This window comes from Rhineura floridana, chromosome 10, assembly GCF_030035675.1.
Source record: "Rhineura floridana isolate rRhiFlo1 chromosome 10, rRhiFlo1.hap2, whole genome shotgun sequence".
NCBI classification, from domain to species: Eukaryota; Metazoa; Chordata; class Lepidosauria; order Squamata; family Rhineuridae; genus Rhineura; species Rhineura floridana.
Window position 1 is genome coordinate 91547362 of NC_084489.1, and position 9996 is coordinate 91557357.

General features: G+C 49.8%; 1 protein-coding gene across 11 annotated transcripts in view; it reads right to left on the minus strand.

The window, feature by feature from the left end:
- The window catches only part of IQCA1L (IQ motif containing with AAA domain 1 like), a 38933-nt gene extending 29190 nt beyond the window's left edge, over window positions 1-9743 (minus strand). For 8 of the 11 annotated variants that reach the window (XM_061587023.1, XM_061587024.1, XM_061587027.1 and 5 more), the window contains exon 1: window positions 8936-9460. In XM_061587023.1, coding sequence (XP_061443007.1) covers window positions 8936-9143 — 208 coding nt within the window. In that variant the 5' untranslated portion in view covers window positions 9144-9460. Of the gene's footprint in view, window positions 1-8935; window positions 9461-9521 lie in introns of those variants that run through there. The other 3 variants (XM_061587025.1, XM_061587021.1, XM_061587028.1) reach the window with 2 other exon arrangements.
- Window positions 9744-9996: the final 253 nt, after the last annotated feature.

The window sequence follows — 9996 nt, forward strand, 5'->3', positions numbered from 1 at the left end:
CTCACCTCCATAGCAATCTTGATGCCCCATCTACATTAATCCCCAGTGAGGTGTCTGGTGCAATGTCTGCTGCAACTTCTTAGGATTCAGTCTATACAGCCTGATGACATGGACAAGGTGCTTGTGATGATGTGGCCAGCAATGTGTCCTCTCAACCCTTGCCCTTCTTGGCTTATTAAAGCTTACTAAGGGGGTATGACTGAATGGATCCAGGGTGTGGTCTTTGTGGGAGGGAGTGGTCCCAGCACTCTGAAAGAGGTGGTGACTTGACCGCTCTTGGAAAAGCCCAACCTGGATCCATTGGATTATGACAACTACCCCCTGTTCGCAAACAGGGAAGATGATCGAGGGGGTTGGGGCACAGCAACTGCAAGTTCTCTTAGATGAAACAAATTATCTTGACTCATTTCAATCTAGGTTCAGGCCTGGCTGTGGGACTTAATCTACTTTGGCTGCCTTGATGGATGACCTTTATCGGGAGAAGGATAGTGGGAGTGTGACCGTTTTTCTTACAGGTTTGTAGTCTGGGGTGCTCCAGGATCCATCTTTGTCACTAGAGGCCCAGGTGACCTCAATGACTAGGAGTGCCGTTTAACAGCTTTGGCTGGTAAGACAGCTGCAGCCGTTTCTGGACCGGGATAGCCTGACTGCTGTTGTCCATGTGCTGGTAACTGTTAGAGTATTGGTAAAATTGCTCAGCATTTTGTGCAGCGTGTGTGTGTGCGGTTTACCTGAGAGAAAGCAAGCTTTTACCTTGCTTTCACTTACCGAGACTTTACACTTGTTCCAAAATAAAAAAGACTACTTTATTAAAAGACTTACTTGATAGGAAAGGTTCTAGTTCTACCTAATTAACTAAGTTGGAGGCGCAATGGCCACACTCAGTCATTGCCCCCATGCTAGAGAAGAGAGACAAAAGGAAGCTGTCTGCTCTCCCTCAGCTGGTCCAAAGGGAGGAAGGAAGGAGAGCTTGAAGGTGAGGTCAGCTCCCTCCCTGAGAGTATTAGTTTGCAACAGAAGGAAGACAGATAGAGGAACACAGCTGGAGAACCCTTTACCTTCCTGCAGGAACATCCAAGCTGGTTTACTATAATGCACTCTGTGTGGGGCTGTTCTTGAGGTTGGTCCAGAAGCTGCAGCTGGTGCTGGTGCAAAATCCAATGGCACAACTGCTCACTGAGGCAGGGTATCGCCAACATGCCACCCTGCTCCTCAAAGAATTGCACTGGCTGCCCATTTGCTACCAGGCCAAGTTCAAGGTTCTAGTTTTTGTGTACAAAGCCCTACACACAGGATACCTGAAAGACCTTCTTACCCCTAATATACCCAGTCAATCACTGTGCTCTGCAGGTGAGGGCCTCCTGCAGATACCATCTTATCAGGACATCCGTTCTGCACAACATAGGAAGAGGACCGTTAGTGCAGCGGCACCCACCCTTTGGAATTCCCTCCCTTAAATACAAGGCACCATCTCTATAGTCTTTTCTGCACCTACTGAAGACCTTCCTCTTTCAACAAGCCTTTAAAGAAGATACCTTTTCGCAGTCTGCATCTGTGTTGGAGTTTTTTGGGGTTTTGTTTACTGTTTGATGGTTGAGAAAGGCCACCTCAACCATCCCATCCCAGCTATGTTTCGGAGAACAAAGTAATGCTGGCAGAGAAGTCTTTCACTATCGTTTTGAAGTCCTATTATAGTAGAAGGGCAATGTTTAGGGAAAAACTCAGTAACTCCCACTTCTTTGAGCCTCTTGCAAAGGTGCTCCTTAGAGAGACAATATACTAGCAAAGCATAAGCATGCAGCAGTGATGCACCTGGCACCAGGAAATGTAAACAAGTGTAAAGTTAAGGAAAATCTGGAATACAGTTCTGGTTGCCTCACCACAAAAAGGATATTGTAGAGCTGGAAAAGGTTCAGAGAAGGGCTACCAGAATGATCAGTGAGATGGAAGGACTCCCCTATGAGGAAGGGTTGCAGCATCTGAGGGTCTTTAGAGAAAAGGCGAGTAAGAGGTGACATGAGAGAAGAGTATAAAATGATGCATGGCATGGAGAAAGTGGATAGGGAAAAGTTTTTTTTCTCTAACAACACTAGAACTCGTGGACATCCATTGAAGCTCAATGTTGTAAGATTCAGGACAGGCAAAAGAAAGGACTTCTTCATACAGCGTATAGTTAAACTATGGAATTTGTTCCCACAGGAGGCAGTGATGGCCACCAACTTAGATGGCTTTAAAAGAGGATTAGGCAAATTCATGGAGGAGGAGAAGGCTATTAACGGCTACTAGCCATGATGGCTATGCTCTGCCTCCAAAGAATACCAGTTGCTGGAAACCACAGGAAGGGAGAGTGCTCTTGCACTCAGGTCTTGCTTTCAGGCTTCTCTTGCGCATCTGTAAGAACAGGATGCTGGCCATTGGTCTGATCCAGCAGGCTCTTGTGAAATGGACAAAAACTTACCCGTCTTCCCCAATATGCATCAAAACCTTTTTGTAAGCCGCCTTGAGGGCCTTTTTGGCCATAAGGCGGGGTATAAATTTAATAAATAAATAATAAATAAAGCAGGACCATGTCATTGTGTGACTTAAGTTCATATAGCTCTAAAACTCCACAGTGATACAATGCCTACTTCCGGTGATACAGAATTAACTACAAGTAAAAAGGATCATCCAGATGTACACCCCAGACACCCTCCCTCCACCTATTCTTGAGACTTCTCTATGGGGCTCAGGCTGCTCTGGAGGAGGCGCAAGTTTAAGAAGATAATATTCAATGCTAAGTGTTGCCCAGCATCTTGTTTATGGAATCAACAAAAGTGGTAGTGGTGGAGTTGATAATCAAAGGACACCAGAATGGAATGCCCAAGACATTGATTCATTTAGTGAGCTTAGGCAAGCCAGTTTCACAGGTGTTACAAGTAGCTAAATCTCATGCCTTTGCATAGCAGGGAAGGCTAGTCTAAATACACACACTGGCACATGCATCTCAGATGCTGAGTATCTCTGCATATTTCCATAACAGCAACCCTATGATTCTTTGATTCTATGTCATTCCTTGCTTTGCTGATGCAACTTGTAGCATTTGCAGGGTTAATATTTATACCTTAATTCCATGTTACACATTTACACATTTGCTTTGCTATATCCCATTATTATATAATTTATTATTATTATTATTAAATTTTGTTTATACCCCGCCTTTTGGCCAAAGGCCCTCAAGGCGGCTTACAATTTATAATATATTATTTATATAGCACCACCTATATACATGGAGGAGAGCTTTGCGCATACCATGGACTGCGAAAAAGACAAATAATTGGGTGTTAGAACAAATTAAACCAGAACTGTCACTAGAAGCTAAAATGATGAAACTGAGGTTATCATCCTTCGGACACATCATGAGAAGACATGATTCACTAGAAAAGAGAATAATGCTGGGAAAAACAGCAGGGAGTAGAAAAAGAGGAAGGCCAAACAAGAGATGGATTGATTCCATAAAGGAAGCCACAGACCTGAATTTACAAGATCTGAGCGGGGTGGTTCATGACAGATGCTCTTGGAGGTCACTGATTCATGGGGTCGCCATAAGTCATAATTGACTTGAAGGCACATAACAACAACAACATATGCATGGGATTTTACAAATAACAGGACTGAAAGGTTCCCTGCCCCAAGAGACTTACATTTTAAAAAGAGAGACAGGGAAACAACGGGGGGGGGGAAGGAAACAGGTTGTTGTTTCAGTTACACATACTTTGTTGAAATACTAAAAGTCAGCACTTAACACAGCAGTTGCAACAAATCAGTCTGTTGAGACCACAGGTAAAGGTGAGAAAGAAAAGTTAAGCTTTATTCACTAATAACACAGAGCACCATCTGTCTGCGTGAGAGCTCAGACAGAAAGCATGTCCTCACAACGTGCAAGATAACCGAGGAGAAAGTCCGTGGTCTGAGAAGCAGGAAGAGCTGCTGAACACAAGCATGCAAGGTGGTCAAGTGAGAAGAACTCAAAGCATCCTCTTGTTGTCTAGCACATACACACACCCTGGTTCAGATAACTATCTACAAGCGTCGTTGCCTGATTCCAACAGCAACTGTGTATCCGGACTATCCAAAGGCTTCATCGAGAAAGTGGGATTGAGAGACTTGACAGAAGCAAGAGAGATGGCATCGCACCTGTGTCTGGGGAAGCCGTTCCAGGCCATGGTAGCAAAAGAGGAAGGGCACTGTCCCTGGAGGCAATAGGACACCTGAGGATGTCAGAGGAGTGAAGGTCACAAGAGGAATGGGATGCAGCAGCATACAAGAGTGGTGATAAGGGGAAGGGTGTGTGTGGAAAGTTCTGAAAGTGTGGATCAGAAGTTTCACTGGATCTTTGAGCGGAGCAGGAAGCCGGTACAGGTATTTAAGGAGGGACATTCTAAGATGAGATGAGATCACCAAGAGGGGAATGGATATTGGCAGCAGTGTGCCAGACAGGTGTGAGGGCTCAGAGATTACACAATACCAGTACAGGAAGGAGAAGGTTGCAGCAGACAAGGTGAGTTTTCACTGTGGGAACAGAGATGAAGGTCTGAATTTCTGGAATGTTGTAAAAGGAGAAGCAAAACATAGGAAGAAAGCTGCCTTCTGCAGAGTCAGGACTTGGTTCAACCAACACTGACTGGCAGTGGCTCTCCAGGTGTCATTCAATCACAGCCCTACCTGGAGGTGCTGCAAGGAACAGGGCCTTGTGCATGCACCACTGAGCTATGACATGATGACAGACTGAATATCAAGTTACATTTAGATAATGGAGTAATTATGCAATTACACTTTTGAAAGAAAATGCAGATAGCATGAGCAGAGCTTATGGGATTTTTTTTTAAAAAAGTATCATTTGTGTTTGAATTAGAAGGTCAACAATACAACATTTCAGCTTGGAAACCAACTCTTTCAGAATCAGCATGCTCAAAATATGTGATATAGTTTGCGTCCCAACTTCCACCCACAAATGGCCCCTGATGTACCTTCTAGGCCACCTTCTCTAGAAATAAAAAAACTAAAGTTTCCAGAGTGCTTAGGGAAAGTCATGTCAGCGAAACTAGTTTTGTGGCTGGATTGTAGGATTAGTTGCCTGTAGCTACCCAGAATGGATTTAACACCCTTTGTGTGGAGGGGGGCTTCTCTCCAGCTGCGTTTCCAGATTATGCCCAACAGGGGCAGCCTGGAGAAGGCAGCAGCAGCAGAAGAAGGGTCTAGGGGGGCTGCAGCATCTGTGGGTGCAGACAGCAAGCAGGGGGAGGGTGCTCAGAGAGAGACCACTGTGGACCAAGTCCCACCATTAAGCCCCTATTCTATTTCCCATTATGACAGCCTCAACCCCCAATTGCCAAGGAACCCATCCCAAATGTTGCACCCCTTCTGACACTAGCAATTTCCCTCCGTTGTCCCCCCGAAGCCATGGCAAATATTAGGGGGTACAGCTGCCACAGGAAGAACAAGAAGGGGCATATTGGTGACATCTTGAAGAGTCACAGCTCTGTTTGGGGAGAAGCCTTTGAGGACAGAGCCCTTTTCCTCAGGTGCATGGAGTGAGTGTCATGCTCAGGAGGACAGATAGATCTATATCTATTATTGGTGCAAAGAGAAAATGGAAACAGTGGGGCCCAGAAGCCCCAAAATGCAAGAGTGGCTGCAGAAAGATTGGGGGGCGGGAAAGGTGTATGAATTGTTACTACAGGTCATTGGCAACTCACTCCACCCACCATTACATTTAGACAGAGGTGTTAGGTGTCCAGAGTTCTCATGCCCAGGAGGTGGGGAGGCCGCCTGTTTTGGATGGGGTTGCACTCCCCTGGAAGAAGCAGGTTCGCAGCCAGGGCCGGCCCCAGGCATGCCGGGGCCCTTGGGTACCAGCCTGCACTGGACCCCCCTGCTCCCCTTCTGTGATCTGCGGAACTTAAGCATCCGTGGACCGCAAGACAGGAGCTTCTGCGCCGCCCACCATCCCCCTGCTATCCCCACGCTTCACCTACCTTTCTGTTGTTTTTTGTGGCGTGTGCAGGTTTGCCATCAATCAAGATGGCGGCCAAGGTTTCCCTAAGGGGCTGAAGCCTCTGCCGCCATCTTGGTTGATGGCAGCAATGTGCACGTGTAGCATGTATGCGTTCCATCAACCAAGATGGCGGCAGAGGCTTCAGACCCTTAAGGAAACCTTGGTCACCATCTTGATTGATGGCAAATCTGCGCACAGCAAAAAACAACAGATAGGTAGAATGGGGGATAGCGGGGGGATGGCAGTCCGCGGATGCTTCCACGGATCGTGGAAGGAGAGCGGAGTGCCCCCTGTAGCTCCAGGGGCCCTCGGGCCAGTGCCCCACCTGGCCACTCTTTAAAACCGGCCCTGTTCACAGTCTCTTGGATCCAAGATTGTCACTGTAGGCTCAGGTGGCTTCAGTGGCCAGGAGTGGCTTTTTCCAGGTCTGGCTGGTTTGCCAGCTTTGGCCCCTTTTGGACAGAGATGACTTGGCCTCAGTACTCCACGCTCTGTAACATCCAGACTTGATTATTGCAATGAACTCTTGATGGGGCTGCTCTTGAAGACAACTTGGAAGCTTCAACTGGTCCAAAATGCAGTGGCCAGATTACTGGCTGGAGTTCCCTTTAGATCTCATATAAACCCTGTTTGTAAAAAGCTGCATTGGTTGTCAGTTTGTTTCCAGGCTGATTCAAGGTGCTCAGCAGTTGAAGCCCTAAATGACTTGGGTATCAAATATTTGAAAGACTGCCTCCTTCCCTACAGACCCTCTCAGGTGTTGAGATCAGCAGAGGGGGCCCTTTTGATAGTTCTGCCACCCTCAGAAGCTCAGGGGAGCGGTGGCCCGGAAGTGAGCATTTTCTGTGGTGGCCCCTAAGTTGTGGAACTCCCTCTCTGCTGAGGTGTGTCTGGCAACTTCACTGTACAGTTTTAGGTGAATGCTGAAGATGCACCTCTTTACTTTCTTTGACACCTGAGACATTTTTAGGACCCACCCTCTTTTGGGATTTTAAATTGTTTTTAATGTCCTGATTTAAAATGGTTGTAAGCTGCCCTGTGTTGGAAGTGGGGCAACAGCAACTCCTGTTTGGGTTCTTTTGTTTTCATCCCAGAAGGAAGATAGAGTGAGGGTCCTTCAGCTGGCTAGGCTTGCCTACCTTTACCTGTGCTCTTCTCTGCCTAACTTCCTTCCGTTGTAAACTGATCTGCTCAGGGAAGCTGAGCTGCCCTTCCTTCCTTTGTCTTCTGCTTCAACATCTTTGTCTTTGCTGTGTCTCCTGAGCCATGAGGGCAACTCCCACATCTGGGCATTGCGCCTTCAATTTAGTTAGTTAGAACTAGGTATGCCTTTCCTATCTACTATCTATTTCTATAAATAAAGTAGCTTTTCTTATTTTATTAAGTCTTCAACCTCAGTGATCTAAGTGCAGCGTAAAAGCCTGCTACTAACATAAAGACACATACTGGTACACTCCAAGCTCAGACTGCTCAGTTACTCTGCATATGTCCATACCACCCTGAGAAATTTGGGAGAAGGGTAGGTAATTATTATTATATAATTCTTAATAATACTTTAGAATCGGGGGCAGACACTCCAAGGAAGCGCCACATGCCATTTCTAAGGCAAAGCATAAAGAGCTGCTGCTGCTCCTTCTGGATGCGCTTCAGCCTCACCTAGAAGTGCACAAATCCCTTGGTTCTCTTGCCCTTCATGGCCTTTTGATGCACACACCTGTGGGCGTGCTCACCCCCTGCTCTCTATTTTTACCACTTTGTGCCCACATGCATACCTGCCAACCAACATCTCATGCTTCTGAGCACGTGACCTTTTCCATCCATCTGAAGGGTCTGCCCCATGGAAACTGCTGAACTCAAGGCTCTTGTGCTAGTTTGGTTCCCCTGTGGCGGTGGCAAAACACCCCAAGGCTTCTGCCGGGCATGGCAACAAAGGCACAAAGCCTGCCCACCCCTCCTTTCTGTACAGACATGTAGAAGAGAAACCCCAAGTCCTTCCCACCAGTGTCTCCCTGGAGATGTGCTGGAAGGCAGAAGTTGGGCATTTCTACTGCCACCCAAGGGTGTAGTTGTCTGGGGTCTCAGAAGGGTGTCTTACACTCCCTACTTTTTTGGGAGCAGGGTCCCTATATCTCTAGCATCCTATGAGCCAATCAGTATGAAAGGGAGTGTATTAGTCACTGAGAAGAATCTTCTAACATGTTTCCTTGCCCTTTCTTGCTGATTGGAGCCAATCAGAGTGAAAGGAGGTGAGTGCCACTGAGAAGACTCTTCTCAGTAGCTAACACTCTCCCTTTTCATGCTGATTGGCTCCTAGGGATGTCTGTTGTTGTGGAAGAAGGCCTTAACAAGAATCTCATTCTCAACCCAGAAGCAAAAAACGGGGGAGAGGGTGTGGCTGTCACTGTCATGAAGGGACCCTCCACTTCTGCATTTGCCATTAAGCTACTGGTTGCAGCGCCATTTTTGGCTAGAATCGGGGCCATTTGGCTCACAGGCGGGGAGCAGGAACGAGGGGGAGCAGTGCGGGATTCACCCACATCGGCTGGCTGGCTGGAGGAGGCGCCTCGTCGGTTTGCCGCAAGCCAGGTCCGGCCTCGCATTTGTCCTCCGCCGCTGGCCAGCAGGCTCCTCCCCAGCAGTCCGACTGCGGCACCTCAGCTAGACAGGGGAGAAGGAGGGCGAGTCCCGTCCAGCCGGGAGCCCGGTCCCTGGCTCGGAAGGCCCCGCTTGAGCCCGGATCCGTCCCCGCCGCTCTCTCCGAGGGCGCATCCAGGCAGCGCTATGAGCAGAACATTCTGGGGCGCGGCAGAGTTGACGGCGAACCGATCTTCCTCCGCGCGCCCTGGCCAAATCCTCCTGCGCGCCCCGAGGAATCCCCTCCACTCCCCCCTCCCGGCTCACCTTCTGGATGCAAGTGGCCGCCAGCTCGCGGTTGGGCTCGGAGAGGCCGCTCTCGCGCACCTTCCTCTCGCGCTCCTCGTCCCTCCGGATCTCCCACATGAAGCGGGCGCGCAGGCGGCCTTGGCGCATCCGCTCGGCCATCTGGATCAGCCGCACCGCCTCCTCTCGCGGCATTCCAGGCCGCGGAGGCTAGGGAAGGGCAGCCCATTCAGGGAGGCGGCGATTGAAGGCCCCCCACTACCCTCAGCCAGCCCCAGGGAGCCCAAGCGCGGGGCGCATCAGGCCCGGCTAGCGACCTGGCAATCCCGGGCAACTGCCCCTCCCTTGCAGGGTGGGAGCGCATCCAGCTCACGTGGGCTCGGGCACGCGCCCTCCAGGGCGGAAATGCAGGGCTAGCCTGCCCAAGAGCCGGCACTGACCGCAACCGCTGCCCGCACCTGGCCTGGTGCAGCTCTGCCTCCCCCCGCCAGGCTGCAAGCGACGCCCCGGAGCCTCCGCAGTCCTAGAGGCGCTGAGCCGCCGCCCTGCCTCCGCGGCGGCACCCAGCGCCCTCCTCGCCCATCCTCCCGCCTGAGGGAGCACTCACGGTGACGGTCTTGCTGGGCGCCACGCGGGTCAGCAGCCCCGCCAGGACCTCCTGTCGCTCCTGCAGGACTTTGGCTCGCTCGCTCAGGAAGTACCGTGGGATGGGCACCTCCATCTCAGCCTGGGAAGAGGAGAGGAGGGGTTGGCGGCGGCAGCGGCCCCTTCCTAGTGAGCCCCACGGCGCCTCCAAGCTGACCGTAGAGAATGCAGCCTCGGGGCCAGGCTGCGGATTGGAAGCGGCTCGAAAGGCCCCTGCGCGGTTTTCGTGTTTCCATCCCAGTGCAGCTTATAAAGAGTTAAAATTACAACCATGCGTTAAAGGAAGACCACTGAACACCACCATATGAACAAGCAGCAGGAAAGCAGAACTGAGAAACAAGCCTATGAAAGTAGGTTACAGAAGATTACAAACGTAAGAGCTGTTTCCTGGTACAGAAATGACATAAAGGTGGGTAGGCGCCAGGCAGCCTCCCCAG